This window comes from Netta rufina (genome assembly GCF_964035555.1).
Source record: "Netta rufina genome assembly, chromosome: 5".
In the NCBI taxonomy this organism is placed as follows: domain Eukaryota; kingdom Metazoa; phylum Chordata; class Aves; order Anseriformes; family Anatidae; genus Netta; species Netta rufina.
The window spans coordinates 65,009,127-65,028,475 of record NC_140128.1 but is presented as its reverse complement, the minus strand read 5'-3'; the positions used below and the strand labels follow the sequence as shown (position 1 = coordinate 65,028,475).

Genomic DNA, 19,349 nt, shown 5'->3' with positions numbered 1-19,349 from the left:
TTTCATTTAATTGGTGTGGGCACGGTTGTTATCTTCCTTGTTTTCATACTCTGTGAGGATACTGGATCTAGCAATGTAAAAGATAAGGCTAATTGAACTGTCAGGGTTTCTGGGATAAGAGTGCAGCACTGCTGTGGCATCAGGGAAAGCAGCAATACTCTAAAATTAGTCCATGTTCCACTTTTATTAAGATTGCTATTGTTTTTTTTTTTTTTTTTTTCCCTGCCTTTTTTTTCTTTGTTTGCTTGCTTTATTCACATTTTTGTTTATTTGTTTTTTTTTTGAATGACACAAAATTAGCTCCTTCTGGGTTTATTCTGAAAATAGCATTAAGAGTTTAAATGTTTAGTAGAAATGGTTATAAACCTACTGAATGATTTAGAGGCCACAGAGAATTTTAGCTTAGCATGTAAAGCACACATGAAACATCCCTTCTTTCCAATATGCAAATGGCATTATCACAAAGTGGCTCTAGATCATGAGGTCAAGAGCATCTCTGAAAGTTCAGTGACTGCTTTGCAAGTCTGTGGATGAGCTCTAGCAGGAGGGGCTCAAAAGGCACCACTGCTGCAACATGTGGTGCCACCAACTGCTTCCGAACCGCTTTGTCATTTGCATATAAATGTGTACATGTCCGTATATATATGTCTGTATCCATACATATAAAAATCTCAGTTGTTCTTCTGGAAGGTATTGTAGAAGCTCCTATGTCAGGATATGGACAATTATAAGACATCTGGTACTAAGATGAGAAAGAAAGACTGTTATATGAACCTCAGTTTCATGATTTAACCATAAATGGTTTGTCTTTATTTTTTTTTTTATGATCTTACTTGCTAATCTTGCCAGCATTAACAGCCATTTTTTCTTCTTTACAGGCTCGTGAACCTAATCTACAATGGAAAAACTGCTTTTGTTTCTGCTGTTCATTGGCGTAGCAGTGAGAGCTCAGATCTGCCCAAAGCGCTGTGTCTGTCAGATTTTGTCTCCGAACCTTGCGACCCTTTGTGCCAAGAAAGGGCTCTTATTTGTTCCACCAAACATTGACAGGAGGACCGTGGAATTAAGGCTGGCAGACAACTTTGTTACAAATATTAAAAGGAAAGACTTTGCCAATATGACCAGCCTTGTGGACCTGACGTTGTCCAGGAATACAATAAGTTTTATCACACCTCATGCATTTGCTGACTTGCGCAATTTGCGGGCTTTGCATTTGAACAGCAACCGATTGACTAAGATCACCAATGACATGTTCAGTGGACTCTCCAATCTTCATCACTTGATACTTAACAACAACCAGCTGACTCTGATTTCTTCCACAGCTTTTGATGATGTTTTAGCTCTTGAGGAATTGGATTTGTCGTACAACAATCTGGAAACCATCCCCTGGGATGCCGTGGAGAAGATGGTTAGTTTGCATACTCTCAGTCTAGACCACAATATGATTGACCATATTCCTAAAGGGACCTTCTCCCACCTCCACAAGATGACCAGGTTAGATGTCACGTCTAACAAACTGCAGAAGCTACCGCCTGATCCTCTCTTCCAGCGAGCTCAGGTATTGGCAACCTCAGGAATTATCAGCCCCTCTACTTTTGCGTTAAGCTTTGGTGGAAACCCTTTGCATTGCAACTGTGAGCTTCTGTGGCTGAGGCGCCTTTCCAGGGAAGACGACCTGGAGACATGTGCTTCGCCCCAGCTCTTGTCTGGCCGGTACTTCTGGTCAATCCCTGAGGAGGAGTTCCTGTGCGAGCCTCCTCTCATTACCAGGCACACCCACGAGCTGAGGGTGCTGGAGGGCCAAAGGGCAGCGCTGAGGTGCAAGGCCCGGGGGGATCCAGAACCAGCAATTCATTGGATTTCACCTGAGGGCAAACTTATTTCTAATGCAACGAGGTCTGTGGTGTACGACAACGGGACGCTCGACATCCTCATAACGACGGTGAAGGACACGGGCTCTTTCACCTGCATTGCTTCCAACCCAGCTGGGGAAGCCACACAGACAGTGGACCTGCACATAATTAAACTCCCTCACCTGCTGAACAGTACTAACCACATCCACGAGCCTGACCCTGGCTCCTCGGATATCTCTACGTCCACCAAGTCAGGCTCTAATGCGAGCAGCAGCAATGGGGATACTAAAGTCAGCCAAGACAAGAAGGTGGTCGTCGCTGAAGCAACATCATCTACTGCTCTGCTGAAATTCAATTTTCAAAGAAACATACCTGGAATACGCATGTTCCAGATCCAGTACAATGGTACTTACGATGACTCCCTGGTTTACAGGTAAGGCAGAGCCAGCCCAGCCCATGCCCAGGGCCCCTCCTGGCTGGGTGCTCTCCGCTCCTCCAGCGGCCGGCGGTGCAAGCCTGCTGGAGCAGTAATGTGGTGCTCAGCTCGCAGATAGGGCAATTGCTCTGAGTGCTCTTATTTTTGGTAATCCAAACGGACCTCTAATCCTCTAAAGTAATCTGATTAGCAAAAGGATTGTGAAGTTAGATGAGCTAAGTGGATGTTAACTCTCTCAGTTTTATGAAAACACAGGGAAAACACTGCCCGTGAATGTGTCCCTGTGAGCGCGCCCAGGCTGCTGTGGCAGTGCCTGTGCAGGAGCAGTGCAGGGATGTGCTGTGCACCCTGGGTGGATTTGTTCTGAGTCTCGGCTGTAACACTCACACCTTTCAAAACTGTATTTTTCTTAATTTCATCTATGTTTTCACTATGGTCTTTCTCAAGACGGGCTTGGCCGAGCAGAGCTGTGCAGGGGGAGTGTGGCAGTGCCTGCTGCCGCACCAGAGCCAAGGCAGCTTGGGGAGGCTGGATGGGCAGGACGGGAGGACTGAGGCCCTGGTGGGGTCGGCATGGCTGGGGGCTCCGGCAGCTGGGGTGGGAGGTGGCTCTGGGTCTTCTGGGTCTGTTGACGCCAATCTCCTTGTCCCCCAGAATGATACCTCCCACGAGCAAAACCTTCCTGGTCAACAACCTGGCTGCGGGGACTGTGTACGACCTGTGCGTCTTGGCCATCTATGATGACGGGATCACCTCGCTGACTGCCACCCGCGTCGTGGGGTGCACGCAGTTCACCACCGAGCAGGATTATGTGCGCTGCCATTTCATGCAGTCCCAGTTCCTGGGTGGGACCATGATTATCATCATTGGTGGGATCATCGTGGCCTCGGTGCTCGTGTTCATCATCATCCTCATGATCCGCTACAAGGTGTGCAACAACAACGGGCAGCAGAAGGCCACCAAGGTCAGCAACGTGTACTCGCAGACGAACGGGGCTCAGATGCAGGGCTGCGGCGGGGTGCTGTCCCAGTCCGTGTCCAAGCAGGCTGTCGGGCACGAGGAGGGCGTCCAGTGCTGCAAGGCTGCCAGTGACGGCACCGCTCCCTCACCGGAGGCCGGCTCTGGCCAGGACGCCGCCACCACTACCTCCGCTTTGCCTCACGCGTGGACTTCCAGCGCTTCTGCCCCCCAGAAGCAGAAGCGGAAGCCGGGGCCAAAGCCAGGCAGCGAGCCGCAGAGTGAAGCTGTCACGAATATCGAGTCCCAAAACACTAACAGAAATAACTCCACTGCTCTGCAGCTAGCTAGCCGTCCCCCCGACTCTGACAAAGGGGCCCCCACGTACAAAAGAGCACAATCAAAGCCAAGTAAGTTTCTCACTTTGCCAGCCACCACGTCCAGAGCCAAGCGCAGGCTGTCGCTGGGCGGGGAGCTGCTGCAGTGCCGCTGCCACCTGGACGCCCCGGGCGCGGGCGGACTGTGCTCCAGGCGCAGCCTCTCCGTGAACGGGATGCTGACCCAGGCAGGCCGCTCTGACGGGGAGAGTGGAAAAGCAACTTTCTCGAGTTCTGAGTGGATATTGGAAAGCACTGTGTGACCTGCCTTTTGTTTTAATTTTTATTTTTTAATTTAATTTTTATTTCAGTGAAAAACAAAGCACCAAACGTTGTGTGAAACTCCATCTCCTAGGGAATGGGATTTGGAAGTCCACTGTTGTCTCGCTGATTAATGGCTTGTTCTTGCGGGGTTCTCTATAAGCCACCCAGTGCACACAGGGTTTTATTTAGTTTCCATTTTGTTTCATTTATTATCAAAACTGAAGGCAACATTGAGAGATTAAAAAAAAATAAAAAGAAAAAAATTAAGGGGTGAAAAAAGCATGATACAGCACCAGTGCCTTCCCTACTCTAGGACTGGCTTCCTGGTTCTGCAGTAGCAGAAAACAAAAGAGAGAGTTTTCACAGAAAAAGCCTTTTATAAAGGAAATGAAATTTCCTCCAAGCTAACAAATAACCACTTCTGGATAAATCAGTAAAATATTTTTTAAAATGGTCAGACTGTATATTTCTTTTCCGTGACAATGGTGTTGCCTTTGTTTTTAGGCAGATGCTGTACAGAAACAACAACATTGTGTTGTTATCTTGTGTAAAATAAAATACTCACTCGGTACACCCAGCCGGCCTCACGGTATCTGCCCGCCCTCAGCCCTGCCCGGCGCAGACAAGGAGAAGGAGGAGGAGGAGGAGGAGGAGGAGGAGGAGGAGGAGGAGGAGGAGGAGGAGGAGGAGTGGGGCAGGGGAGCACTGGGGCAAGGGTCCCCCTCTGTCCAGAGCTGGGGTATCGGTGCCAAAGCCAGGGAAACTGCCGCCTTTCAGCGCAGTGTCTGGGGCCAATACCTGGCCGATTGCTCCCAGCTCGTGCGAAGCTTGGTTTGCTGCATGGGACCTGAATTTGTTGAGCTCCAAGGAGAGCACTGGCAGCTCGGGATGGCAGGGGGTGACGAGGGCAGGGGTGGTGATGGCAATCTGGTCTGTCTGGGCCTTTGGAGGGCTATTTCCTCTAAGTGCTACAGTTTGCATCAGGCCACCATGTAAAGACAAGCATATGGCAATAAGTGGTAACAGTTGAAACACCCACGTTGTGAGGATGACAAATGTGCTGCTGCTCTGCTCATTCTAAAGAAAAATTTACAATTACTATTAATTAAACTTGTAAGGTCATTGTGTTTAAATCAAAGACAGCTTAACTGAGCAATTCCAGTGGATTCTCAGATGCTAAACACTGGTTTTAATATAGGCTTTGTGACCATTAAAGTGATACAATAGTTAAATTTTATACCCCCTGTGCTTGTGCTTGAAGGAAATACAACCCAAGCAGATGCTTGAAGATGTCCTGGCTCTAAGCCAGCACATCCATGCAGCAGGTCGGCCCCAGGGCTGTCTGGAAGGAGGCTTCTCCTCGCAGTCCTCTGGGACCCTGCCGCCGAGGTGCTCCAGCTCTGCCCCGGGGCATGCAAAACCTTCGGAGGGTCTTGTCTGCAGTGTGCTGCTCCCTGCCTTGGCTGTCTGTCTGGGAAGCGTGGATCCTGGGTGGGGGTGGTGTAAAGCACAGGAAAAGAAGAGGCTGTTTCTTTTTTAGAAAGCCCTTTTTCTTCTTTGGAAGTGCAGAGACCAGAAAGGAAACGAAGCCTCAAAATTAGAATACCCGTTTCCTGCTGGAAAAGCTAAAAACATCCCTCCAAATTTCTCTGGAAGATCACATTCTTCTAAAGGGGATGTATGCACATAAATTAGCTAGTAAAATAGTGCACCACCAGAGATAGTGATATATTTGTCAAAGTGATGGTAGTTTGAAAATGAAGGCATTGTCAAGTATGGAAAAAATGAGTACTTACGTGCCCCATTGAGGAGCAGAATCTCTGCAGGTAGTACCTTCCCTTTGTGCTTGGGTAAGGAGACAGCTCTAAAGGTTTTCTGCTGAGGTACTTGCTTTAATTGTGCGTTTTAAAAACATCAAATGAAAATGCTTTATATGTTGTCTAAAATTGGACGTGTGTCTAATGTTTTGTGAAGGTGCTAAAATATTAATAGCTTCTGGGGGCTTAGGGGGCTTTATTTTTATATTTTTGATTTTTTACTCTAAGGAATCGATTTTCTAAACACTGAAGCTGAGTATTCTGTCCACAGTGCATTTGTGTAAGCAGCTTAGAAGGACCATATGTCACCGTGTTTGATTTAATTCTGTGCTAATATTGCAGGAAGAGTTAGACCTGGAAAGCTGAGGTTTCTTCTCATGCAGCTTTCTCTCTTCATCAGACAAGTATCCATTGGTATGCACTGAGCCACTGCCACTGCAGTAAATGTACAGCAGGACGTTTCACTTTATTTGGGCTTGATTCCACAGAAAGCCGTGTGGAGGAGGAAATTCTGTCCTTTCTGTTCTGCACAACCAGAGGCTGCCAACAGTTAGAGGCAGAAAAAGTGTTGAGATATTGCTTGATCAGAAGAATAACATTTATGTATGTTTGTTCAATGACGTGCTGGAAAATTTTCTAGTTCTTCGGAAACAAAAGTGTGCGTTTAATGAATCCAAGCCAGGAGTACCCCGCTGTGGGTGCTTGGTGCTCACACTGGCAGGCCCTGGGAGCTCGGGTGCTGGCGGGGTGCTGCTGAGACTCGCAGGGGTCTGCTGTGCCGGGCCCTGCTCCTGGCTGAGCGCCTCTGGCCCGGGGCTGTGCAAGGGGTGTGCGGCACCGCAGCCAGCAGGCAGACCCGTGCTGCTCCAGGTATCACCCGGCCTGCAGGTCGACTGCCTTTTAATGATGCCTCTTGAAAATAGGTTTTACTCCTACTAAAATTTCTGGCACGTGCTTCCTTTTACATCTTTCGAAATGCACTCGTAATCCCTTTTCCAGAGCATGGTTGTTCTGTTAAGGAGGTCTGGTACAAATAATGTTTGGATGGAGAAGCAGGGTTTTGTTGGATAAAAAGTTTGTTGTGTTAGCTTTTCTTTCTGTGCTGCTTTCTGCTTATGTTTTGGACATGTTCTTGACAGTGAATATATGGTACTGCTCAGCTCTGGGTGCAAATGTGGCTTTATTTCTGGCAACGTGTCCTGATTTGCTTGAAGCCTCCTCCCAGGCAGCCGTGCAGCCCTGCGGTAGATAACAAGGTGAATGGGGAGGATGCGGCTGCCAGCCGGGTGCCAGGCAGAGGTCCGGCAGGGGCCGGGGGCGTGGAGGTGCGTGTGGCCCGGTGGGCGATGCCCGCGGAGGGCTGCGGGGTCATGCCTGCCCTGTGCCGCAGGCTGCCACCCTGCCCTGTGCCACCGGTGCTGGCGGCCACCATGTGGCTGCAGGGACACGTCCTGTGGCTGGGCAGATCCTGGCAGGGATGGCGGGAGGCGGTGGCAGGGCCCGTTCCCGCAGTGCTGCTCTGCCGGCGTCCTCGCGGCCGTGCCTGGTGTGCAGCGTGGCGCCAGCGCCTGTCCCAGCGGGACTCCCGCAGCTGGTGCTGCACCCAGCAGAGCTGCTGGAGGCTGGAGCTGTGCTCCCTGCGGAGCAGAGCTGGTTGCATGTTCCTGGAGGTCTGCTGGTTGCTGCCTCGTGCTCGCATGTTGCGGTCCTGAGTAACGCGAGCCAGCTGCGTGCCTGCAGAGCAGCACGAGCCAGCCGCTCGATGCCAAGCTCTGGTGGGTGGCAGTCCCGCAGGGCCGGCTGTCCGTGGGTCCTGCTGCAGCCTGCTGTCCCTATGCCCACTGCCCACGTGTCCTTCAAAAAGCACAGCGTAGCTCTTCCTGCGTCGTCTGTAAAACCAGCACCCAGAGCCACAGCAGGCACTGTGCAGGGAGAGACAGTGGGTTCTGTCCCCAGTGATTGATCCAACAAGCAAAAGTAATGGTCACGGTTGTTATCACTTACCGTTGCTTCTCTTCTTGTTAATTGGGAGAAACTGGAACCTCAGAAGTACTGCTTGCAGAGTGGCAACATTTGTCAACCTCGCAATATCTCCAGAAAATTTACTGTCCTGTTCTTTTAAAGTGCTGCTTGTAACAAGTGATGTTCTCTTGCTCTCTTAAAGCAACAATAACAACAGTAACAGAACAGCACAATGCCTTTCCCATGGTAACTTAGTAAGTAATTTTAAGGTAGGTCAAAGTTCTGGTTAAAAAAAAAAACAAAAAACAAAAACACAGCAAAATCAATAGGGTCCTGCTTACTGAAAACACGTCTCCAGTACTTTGCTTTTGCAAATGTCCTTCTGCACGCCTTCTAGCTCAGCACTGACCATGACACCAAAACGCTGATTGCCTCTGCAGCTGCGGGCTGTGGCAGCGTCTCCTCTCATCTGTGCAGACGTGCAAGTGTGCGCTTTTGTCACAGGTGTGGTGCGCCGGCTGCGTACCATCATTTTAAAGGAAAATGCTCTTACTGCACACAGGAAAACTTTCCCTTTATAGAGTTAACGTTAACAGCTACAGCCTAACAGTGTTGTGCAAGGAAAGCACTGCCCCATGGCAGTGGCTGTGCTACCTCTCCCACCCTGGGGTGCCCAGGGCCCCGTTGGGGCAGTGGTCCCGGTGCCCCCGGTAGGCAGCCTGCCCGCAGCACCCCGCTGAGCCTGCACCCCCTGCAAGGCCGTGGTGCTCACCGCTGTGCCTGCCCCAGCGCTGCCATGTCCCTGGGGCACCGGGACAGAGAGGGGACGGCAGCACCGACTGTCCCACGAGGGCTGCGGGGAGGTGGCTGCATTAGGCACATGCGCTTTGATGTTAGATGGAGTCAACATCATAAAGTAAAAAGAACAAATGTGCCGTGTTCTGAGTCACTCTTTGAAGGCTGTGGCCTTGCTTTCACAGAAACGCAGGTGTCTGTGAAGCAAAAGTGTGCAGGTTAGTGGGGCCAAAATTGAATGGGTTAAAGCATGTACAGCCTGGCATCAGTAATACAAGACCAAGAAAAGGCAAATCCTACTGATCTTGCTGATAGTAAGCTTTTAATACAATTGATTTATTCACAGAGCCAGGCGTGAAGGCTGCTGCTTTAGCAAGAAGGAAGCTTAGCTTGCAAGGAAAGAAACTAAAAAAAAAAAAAGCAAACATGGCAAATTGCTGGCTGCAGAGAGACCATGAGTTTCAAACTTTGTCTCTGTGGAAGTAAGCAGGATGAGCTGTGCTGCTCTTGTTGTGCTGGAACAAGCCGTGTCCCCCTCAGGCCATTTGAAGTTGTTATTAAATTGATATCAACCTCCCAATTGATAGAAATTAATAACAATTGATAACAATTGTTATCAATTGGGAAATTGGGAGCAAATCCATGTGCCTACCTTGATGCCACAATGCGTGTCCCCCAGGGGAAGCCTGATCAGTGCTGGGGGGCACCTCTGGAGGGGCTACCCCTTGCCCCTCAGGAGGGCTGCCACATGCTGGAAACAGGAGAGCAGAGGAGGGGATGCATTTCCCTGCTTTTTTACCCCCGTCTGTAGCTAGAGCAGCGGGTCCCCAGCACCGCAAGTGCACTGGGAGCTGCTGCCCTCCTGCACGTGCAGCATGCTGGTGGGGCTGCCCGAGCCCGTGGGGGCTACCAGGGGCAGCTTTTAGTGTGGGAATAGTCACAGCATGTCCCAGCCTGATGCGGAGCCTCATGGGCACTCGTTCATTAAACTCCTGGCTTTGCCCTGCAGCTGCTTTCGAGGCTGGCTCAGCACAGCTGCCTAGCTGGCCGGGGCTGTGCCATGGGGGCCCATTTCCTCTGTCATGTTGAAGCTGCCTTTTAAGGGTGACTTCTGCTGGTGCTGGAGCCCTTTGAGACACCGGGTGAGCCTGCAAGGTGCAGCATTTCTGTGGCTGGGAGGAGCCACAGGGCCACTGCGGAGCAGCTTTGGTCTCCCAGCATCAATGGGGATTTTGTGTGCAAGTCATGCCGTCTCTTCTGCACAGCAAATTTCATTTGGAGAGGACAATGAGAAGGAAGATGAAGGGTTCTGGCACCTTTGTTCTACTCCCTTGTTCTCCTTTGGGTGGGGTGGTGGTGGGCAGCACAACCTTCCTACGGGGTCGGTGGGCAGGGAGCCCCCCAGGCCCCGGCGCTTGGCTTCACGCAACTGGGAGAGCTGTGACCCACAGCAAGCCAAGGGTGAGCTGAAAGCAGGGCACCCGGCTGGCTGGAGGGTACTGCAGCCTGGTGTTCCCAAAGGTAAGTGAGGCTGCGGGCCGGCAGGCAGCGAGGCCGCAGCCCTGCCCCTCACGGCAGTGGCTCCCTGAGGAGCAGGGGTGCCCTGTGCCGCCTGCTCGCCCTGCTCCCTGCGGCGCATGGTGCGGTTGCTCAGGGACAGCACTTACAAACCTGCACGTTTTCCACAGAGTGACTTTTTCACTTGCATGTAAACCTTGCAAGGGCCAGTGCTGGACACGTGCCCATCCACTGCTTTCTTTTGGTGTTTTCACTTCTGTGCACACTTCTGAAACTATACTAGGAGCTGAAATCCTTGCCGTAGAAAAGGGCTTCACCTTGGAGAAGGCAAAAGCCGATCTAGAAAATGGAAAATCCTCTGATTCTGGAACAATGATCTTTACCTGGTCGTTGCTTTATGTGGGCATTGTTTGTTTGTTCATTTGCCTTTTGCAGCAAGGGGCCAGCCAGCAGTCCTGCTGCAGCTGAGTGAAAGGCCCGACCCTGCGCTTTGTCCCCTCACTGTCTCTGTTCTGTCTCTTTGCACAGAAGCTGACTCGAAGGACACCTGCCCTCCTCCGCTCCCTGAGAACGTTGCCACCGACGTTTTTACTCGGCAGAAAACAATACGATTCCATCGCAGTGAAGATTGATGTGTTGAACCGTGCTCACTCCCATCAAAACTCTTACTTGAAGCCACGGCCAAAGCCAAGAGGCTGTGGAGGTTGGCTGTGTCGGATAAACTTCCTTCCCCAGTTCACAGATTCCCCATCTCCCATCTGCCACATTAAGTCTAAATTCCTTTTTTTCTGGTGTCTGAGGTTTTTATAAAACTAATGATGAAAAATTTGGTGGCAACAGCTGCAGTACCGGTCATGTTAAACGTTGCCAGTGGTGAGTTCACAAACTGTAAACATGGTAGCTTATATCACCTTAACGAATAAATGTTTTACTACGATGGAGCTGGCATGTGGGTTGATTCGGAGGGCAGTGCCCGGGGCTGTGACACCTCCTGTGTGTGGGTGCCGCTGCCCCGTGACCACGGCCCCGAGCGCGGTGTGGGACTGGTGCCACGGTGCTGCTGGTGCTGTGGTGCGGGCAGGACACTGACTGTGCCTTGCCCCTGGTCCCCTCGGGAAGAGCCGCCTGGATCTCGCCCACCCCATGGCTGGGAGCGGGGAGGGGAGCCCCTCCTGCCCCTGGGCACCACCAAAACCCTGCCTTTGCACCCGCGTCTCTCTCCTCCAGACAGGACCCTGGGGGTGCGGCTGTGTTCAGGCTCCCTGTGCTCCTGCAGCACCAGCCCTGGGCGCGCTGCCAGTCCTGAGTCAGGGCAGCCCTCGGGGGGCTGGGGCCTGGGGCAGCCGGGAGCTGCAGGGGCTGCAGCTGGGGGCTGTGGGGGCTGCAGCTGCCTGTGGCTGCGCCAGCGCCTTCGGCACACTCTGGTCCAGCATGACACCGAGACTTTCCATCATGGCTTGCTTTTCAAACAAGATGAAGGGTTTTATTTTTTTTCTTTGTCATTAAGAATTCCATATGGCTTCCAGAGATAATATCTTTAGCAGGAAACACAGTGAATCCAGCACACCTCCTAAAAAACAGCCAGTGTAAGCATTGCCGGTGGGGCTGGCTGTGTGGAGGGCAGGTGCTGGTGCTGCCCAAGCACCACGGCCCTGTCCCATCCCCACAGCTCCCAGGGCTCTGTGGCAGGGACCGCTCCCAGGGGCGGCTGCTGATGTCCTGTGCAGATGGGACACCAGCCCAGATGCCTGTCCGAGGGGCTCACCTGGGGTCTGCGGCACCATCAGGGACAGCCACATCTCAATGGTTGTCATCTCAAGTGCGAGCTGACCCAGGAGCATCAGCAGCTGCTGGGCACCCACTGAGGCTGCCTGGAGGTGGCCAAAGCACAGAAAGCACAGAAAGCACAGAGCTGGGCTGTGGAGCTGCACGGGGCGAGCAGCAGGGGCATGGGCTCACCCGGGCTGAGTGTGTGCAGGAGGCATGGGGCTGGTCCGGCCCCGCAGACCCTAGGGATGAATGGTCAGGGCTTTGTCCGGTGCACTAGAATGCCGGATAGACATTTAAAGAGGAAAACCCATAAATTTTGATCAGGAATTGGACTCGATGCTCTTTCATGAAGCATGACCTGGGATCTTTCTGGCACTGCACATAGACTGGATTCTACTTGGATTATAACAGCACATATTGCTCTTCCCTTTCCTTACTGCATAGTGTAATTGGGGTTTGAATTCTGGAAAAGGATGAGCGCAAAATAAATTACTTTAAAAAAAAATATGTTTGGTGGAATCAGTCCATGAAATCACCACAGCTCTGACTGCAGACCCCGCTGACCCCTGGTGAAGACGGAGGATGACTGGCCTTTCTCGGAGGAAGTCTGTGAAACAGCCAAGTAGCGTGAAACCGTGATTCAGAGATGGGGCTATAAGAAGAAATGAGAGGTTGTTTCCTCCTTTTGACATTCTGCATTAGGCTGTGCAGCTGCTGAAACCTTATTAAACCAACAAGCTCCAAATTCTTCCTGCAAAGACCGTATCGGCTCTCAGGATTTCATTTCACATTAATACCATGTTATTACCTTCAGTCAATGGCTCCAATTTCAAGCTTTCACGCACATAGCAGAGCTGTTTTTCCCTTGCTGATTACTTTTTATGTCCTTTTAATTAATTGTCAAGGTAAGTTCCACCTGTCAGCTCAATGTTAGTTAGAAATCCAGATTTCACCGTGGTCAGATTTGCAGAAGATGTGAATCAGATTTTGCAAAAAAAAAAACCCTGCAATATCTGAAGAGCAGAGCTTGCCACCTGCACGCTGTCTTTAATAGCCCTGTTGGTGGGCTAGCAGTAGGGGATTGCTTTAGCTTGGATAGTTTAATAGCATTTCATCCATACATTAAGAGATTAGAGGAAAATCAACAAGCAAAAATGACTTGTTAAAGAAAAATAGAATTTGGATACTTACTGAAGAATCATGCCAATCGTCTCTGCTGATGAAGCTAGAGATAACGCTGGCCCACTAGCAGCATTTCCTGACACCTGCGTGTGCCAGCGTCGCCACCTCGGCGGGCAGCAGCCCTCAGCCAGGCTCCACCAGCTTGGGGCCGGGCAGCGCTCAGTGGGCAGCAGCTCACAGCTACCGCTGCTGCTCACCGCAGTAGGTGAATGGATTAACACTGGGAAGTGCTTTTCTTAACAGGTTGAGAAAGCTCCGGACAACATGTCTGTAGGTGACAAGGAGGCAGTGGGAACCGGTGGAGAGAAAGACAGACCCCCAGGGCGCACCAGTGGTGGAGGCTGCGGGCAGCCCAGGTGCTGGCAGTGTGACCAGCGGCACCTCCGCACACACCGTGACCAGCAGCACCTCCATGCACACCATGATCAGCTGCAGCTCCATGCACACTGTGACCAGCAGCACTTCTGTGCACACCGTGACCAGCAGCACCTCTGTGCACACCGTGACCAGCTGCAGCTCCGTGCACACCCTGTGCTCCGGGTGTCCCAGCAAGAGGCAGCCGGGCTGTGCAGCCTGTGGGCTGCTGTTGCTCTTGCGGTCCTGTGCTGCACCAAGGACAGCTACTTGGGAAATTTCTGATTAAACTTTGTTCCCACAGAAGTATGCAGACTTACCATGATCTTGTTCTGTTTCAGTTGTGTCTTTTTTGTTTTGTTTTGTTTTGTTTTTCCAGTGGGAGAAAAATAAATGAAGAAAAAACTTGTTTTCAGAGAAAAATGAAACCCTTGAGCAGCCCATAGAGGATTGGTTCCTGGGAAGCAGAAAGCCCAGATTTGACTAGATCTGCAGTGGGGATTTACATTTCCATCTTCCATATCTGATGCAAACATCACTCACTAACGCCCCAAGCTGTAATCCCAAATTAGCACAGGCCTTTCTGTTCTCTCTGCTGCTGGCTGGAGAGAATTGCCTTGTCGTGTGCTTACTGCAACCAAGGGACACCGGGACAGCTCTTGTCCTGCTCAGCTGTGATGAAGCACTACGGAGTTACTGATGAATGCACTGCTGCCCAGCAGGGAAGCTGGAACTGTGGCTGTTGTACCTGGGAATGCCTTCTCTTGCCGTTGCAGGAGTGGGAATTGCTGGAGTGCCCTTTCCCCATGCTTTAGAGAGGGAGGGAGGCTGTATCCTGGCTGCAAAGTATTCTTGGAGCATCGCCCTGACCTCACTGCACGAGGAGGACCGCAAGGAGACCTGTTCCTGTAGCATCTCTCAGCCGTCAGTAAGCAAGGTCCCAGGCTATCCCAGCAGAGCAGTGACCCCAGCACTAAAAGCCTGTTCTCTCTAAGCCTGCTTGTCCTCTTGCTTTAATGAGAGAGTCATCTTCACAAATCTCCGTACCAGGCATACATGTCTGAGGAGGCATGCACCCAGACACTAGCCATGGGTGTCAAGGACAAAGTATTAAACAAGACTGAGTTTAACAGGCGCTTCAAAAAACATGCTTGGTCTTTGTTTGTTTGTTTGCTTTTAAGTCTCCTGAAAGCTTCACTAGGCCACGGAGGCACTTCAGGCAGCCCTTCCAGGTTGTCCATCCAGCACAGGATGGCCTGGCCCCAGCTCAGCAAGGACTCCACTCCTCTGGGATGTTTCCATCGGGGCAGGTGGACATGCACCATGCAGGATACGTGTGCTGCAAGCCAGCCTTCTGATTGCTACTCCAGCTCTGGGATTTCAGGGTCACTTCCACAGAAATCTGAAATAACTGCCCAGTTTGTTCACATGTCCAGTGCCGGTGGATGGTGGATGTATGCCGTTTGCCTGGTGTGTGGAAAACAGCCAAAGAAACAGCTAAGTACTGGTTACTTTGAGATTAGTAAATATTTTCCTCCCTCACTGATTTGGAGAGTTTGTTTTGTGACCTCTGCAGTTTGCTCCTTGTGCACCTCCACAAGCTGTCTGCGGCCCCAGTCCCTCCCGGTGTGTGGGGACAAGCAGGTGTCCCCGCTCTGTTCCTCCGCTGCCTTCCGTGCTGTCCCCCGCCCTGCAGCCCCCTGCCAGGGGCCCTGGGCTGAGCTCCTGTTCCTGCCAAGCACTGCTGACTGCTGTCACCCCAGGGCTGCTCTCCAGTGGTGGTGTAGAAAACCCACGAACAAAAGCCAGCGGGAGAGAAGACGTGGTGGTGATGTGCTCCAGCTGCTGTTGCCAGAGCTCCTGGCACTCCTTACCCCGGGGTCTCACCGTAAGGCCCCAGGAGAGGACGCGCTGTCCACGGGCCACAGACAGACACCAGGCATCTGCTGCCAGCCCCCAGCCCACTCCCACCTCGTTGGATGGGGTCTGCGTGTGCCAGACTGCTGCAGGCGGTCCTGTGCAGGATACGTCATCTTCCCATGGGGGGACACCAGCTCCACAAGATGGACAGTGACAGATCAGAAATTTATCTATAATAAAAAAAAAAGCCTACTGGAAATTAAAGCAGTGGAAAGTAAACATAGAAACAGTCCAGCTGTCGGGATCAGGAGGACTGGGAATGCTGTCTGCACACGTGCAGTCCAGTCCTTTCCCATTGCAGAGTACAGCCTCACATAATCTTGCCAATAAATGAATCAGGCCCTACTCAAAGCCTAGTTAGACCTCTCCTCTCTGCAAATCCTCCTGAGGGATCTTTCCAAGACATTTATCAGACATTTTTATTTGCTGACAACTTGCACCAGTTATTTTTTGCTAATATTGCTTCATAACACAGATAACTTTTTTCTACCCTAGGTATTTTCCTACCAGCATATCTGTATCAGGAGTCATACCTGTGTTCGTTTTGCTGTTCTGAAGCACAATGAATGTAGTGATTTTGCACACTGGCCAAAAATGTGTATAGTCACACTGCCACCACCACTGCCACCACTTTGAGAGAGGTGGCACCAGCCTTCCACCAGCACAAGAAAGCTGCAAGTAGCCCCCGGGGATGCAGCTGCACACACGTTATGGGGCACAGGGTGCATGCTCTCGGCTGTATGTGTGTCGGAAGGTGGTGTGCCCCCCAGCTCCTGCCCTGGCAGCTCTGGGGCCAGCAGAGAAACCCTTAATCCTTGAGCCATGGGCCACCTTTTAAGTTACCAATTGCTATCTGGGATTTTTTTTCTATAAACCGTCTTATACATACGACGTTTGAGGTGGACCGGTTCAGCTTTAACACAAGCCAGTGGATAATGAATGTCAAATAGGCTTCCAAGGAGGCTGTAAGACAGTCAAAAATGTGTGAGACAAGGAGGAAGTCAACACACTGCTGTCACCCGCCTTGATGCAGACATTTCACTGTAGACTAATGACCTCGCAACCCCTTTTTCCAGTTATATCAGAAATAATATAGGCCTTTGGAATTATTTCACATTATAATATCCACTGCTGTATCTATGCTCATGCTTCTAAATGACAGTAATTATACAGCTCTTAAACAGCCATTCTTTTCTAAGTAGTCTAATATTCGTCTTCATTATTTAGGAGTATTCATCCCTAAAAAATTGTCTGACCTTTAAAGTCCTAAAATCCAACTGAATTTTAAAACACATTGAATTTAGTCTGTGCCTGGACCAATCTCCTCCTGCCACTGTCTTGGAGGACAAATGTGATTGCAGTGGGTAATTCACTGCTGGCACCGTATCTTTCCTGAGTGTGTGTGAGACAAACAGCTTCTTGTTTGTTAGCACCTTGTCCCTGGGATCTGGGGGAAAGGCATGGGAGAGGCAGGCATCGCGTGGTCCCGCACTGTCTGGGCAGATGCTTACAGGGGGGCACACAATGAAGCTGGAGTGTGAGGGGCTGGACATGGGGAGAAACCTTCCCCTCTGTCCCAGGCCATGGTGTGGGGCCCGGAGGGGCTGGGGGATCTCCATTCTGGAGGTTTTGGGGAGCTGATGGAGTAACACCCTGAGCAGCCTGGCCTGAGCCCAGCGCCAGCCTCATGCAGAGCAGGGGCTGGGGAAGGACCCCGGGGCCCTGTCCCCCCTGGTGGCTGTGTCTGGGAGTCAGCGCAGGGCCACGGGGTGGCCTGGACTACAAGAAGCAGTTCTGCTGTTCCTTTTGTTCTCTGTTCACTTCACTTCAGTATTTACCTCCCAGGATGTGAAGTTACACAGATACCTGCAAACGAAGGGACTGAGCTGCCCTTGGGGAACAGCAGTTTCTGCCCCTCGGGGGACGCAGCAAGGTCCCCTTCCTGTTTTTTCCAAACGCTGTGGGGACACAGCAGGTGCAATGTGAGGGCAACCCCAGAAGGACACGGACAAAGCAGGGCACTCGTAGAGGCACTAAGCAGAGATATGCAGTGCTGTTATGTCAGTCTGCGGCACTGCCTTGTGTCTGAATGATCACTGGGAATCATGTTCTTCAAAGGAAAAGCATTTTCAAAATGTGACCTCTTTTGTCCCGTGGAAAATGTATTTGTTAGTGTATCAGCCCATTCTTATCCCGGGTCTCCTTTCAGTCACCTCTGTCCACACAATGTATTTCAAATTTTCAGCTGGCAGTTTTGCAGTTTTCTTGAGCGGGCAAGCATACCACTAAGAGTTTTCTCACATTGGCTTGTCATTGTGTGTGGCCATGACACCGCTTTGCAGCTTTTGTGTGACCATTCTGCAGCCTGCGCCCGCAGCTCACCATGAGAGGAGGTGAATCAAGGTGATTGCGACTGCCAGGTAACACCAGTGCATTCTTCTGTCTCTGCGAGCTGTCTGAAGGTCGCTGGTCATGGGAGTCAGGCTATGGCCAAACCCCCGTGTTCCTTGGGCAGCAGGTGCAAGGGCACTGCGAGCGGGTGAAGCCAAGCCCTGGCATGGCAGCACAGCACACAACACACGCAGCGCACACAGTGCCTGCAGCGTGCCCTGCCCTGTCACCCCAGAGGGAAGAGGCCTACAGCCCCAGCGAGCAGACATTACAGACACATTTTCACTGCAGGCTCAGGTGTGATGGGCTTAGGGGGATGAAGCCCAGCACCAGCCAATGAGCAGTACCTGTTGCAGCTGGAGAAATAAGGATAAAAGGAACCAGCTGTCTGATCTCACAGCCTGTGGACCAGCCTGTCAGCTGGTATAATGCCAGCCCTGCTGGGGTTGGGAAGGTGGGTAAGGGTGTTGTGCTGGAGTGTGTTTGTGGAGGTGGGATCCCATCATCTATATTTGATGAAGATACTGAAAAGCACTGGTCCTAAGACAGGCTCCTGAGGGACACCACTCATCACCAGCCTCTACCTGGACATGGAGCCATTGACCACCACTCTCTGGGTGCAAACTTCAAGCTGATCCTTATCCATTGAATGGTTCACCCTTTGAATTCACCTCTCTCCAATTTGGAGATCAGGATGTTGTGTAGGACCACGTCAAAGGCCTTACGGAAGTCCAGGTAGATGACATCTGTTGGTCTTCCCTTGTCAACTGATGCAGTCACCCCATCACAGAAGGCCACCAGGTTGCTCAGGCACGATTTGCCCTTGGTGAAGCCATGCTGGCTGTCTCGGATCACCTCCTTGTCCTGCATGTGCCTTGACATTGCTTCCAGGAGGATCTTTCCATGACCCGCCCAGGCACAGAGGTGAGGCTCACCGGTCTGTAGCTCCTGGGTCCTCCTTTCTACCCCTTCTAAAGATAGGAGTGATGTTTCCCTTTTTTCAGCCACTGGGGACTTCACCTGACTGCCAGGACTTTTCAAATAGGATGGAGAGAGGCTTGGCAGCTCCATCAGCCAATTCCCTTGGGACCCTGGGATGCATGGCATTGGGCCCTGCCGACTTGTAGCTGCTCAGTTGCTTCCGGAGGTCCCAGACTTGCCCTTCCCTTACTGTGGGAGGGACTGTGCTCCCCCAGCCCCTGCCTGGAGGTTTGGAGAGATATGGGAAGCGGGGGGGAGGTGGGGTGCTAGGGGCAGGGAAGAAGCCTCAGCCTGAGAGTAGCTGCCAGTGGTGCTGTGCTGCAAGGACAGGCAGGAAAGCCAGCACAGGTCAGTGCTCTGGGTGGTTCCCTCAAAGCTTTTTATCTCTTCTGTGCTCCCCATAAGTATGGCTGTTGGTGGTAGGACTCCCTTGAATCCCGGTTGTACAGCACTGCTGGGTTTGTGGGGGGTTAATGGGTTGTGGGAAGCTAAAGACCCATTGCAATGTGGCTTTGTGTGCTGGCATCAAGGCTTCTTTGTGCGCGTATGTGGCTGCTTCAGATGTTTCACAGAACTGGAAGCTGTTGTACAAGAACAGCTCAGCCTTCCAGGATTTTATCCTCAGGTTAGTTGGGCTCAGTTTCCCTGCTTGATGGGTCGGTCTAAGGCTGCTTTTTTTTTTTTTTTTTGCTTCCAATTAGCATTCAGTTCTAGAAGGGACTCCTGAAGCCTTCTGCATTCCCTGGCCAGTCAACCTCTGTTTGCAGAGTTC

General features: G+C 51.4%; 1 protein-coding gene across 1 annotated transcript; it reads left to right on the top strand.

Annotated features, from left to right (window-relative positions):
- Positions 1–898: 898 nt before the first annotated feature.
- Positions 899–3,886, top strand: LRFN5 (leucine rich repeat and fibronectin type III domain containing 5; the record flags this gene model as incomplete). The annotated part of the gene is made up of 2 exons (XM_084288351.1): positions 899–2,286; positions 2,944–3,886. The coding sequence occupies 2 exons, from the start codon at positions 899–901 to the stop codon at positions 3,884–3,886; spliced, it is 2,331 nt and encodes a 776-aa protein (XP_084144477.1).
- Positions 3,887–19,349: the final 15,463 nt, after the last annotated feature.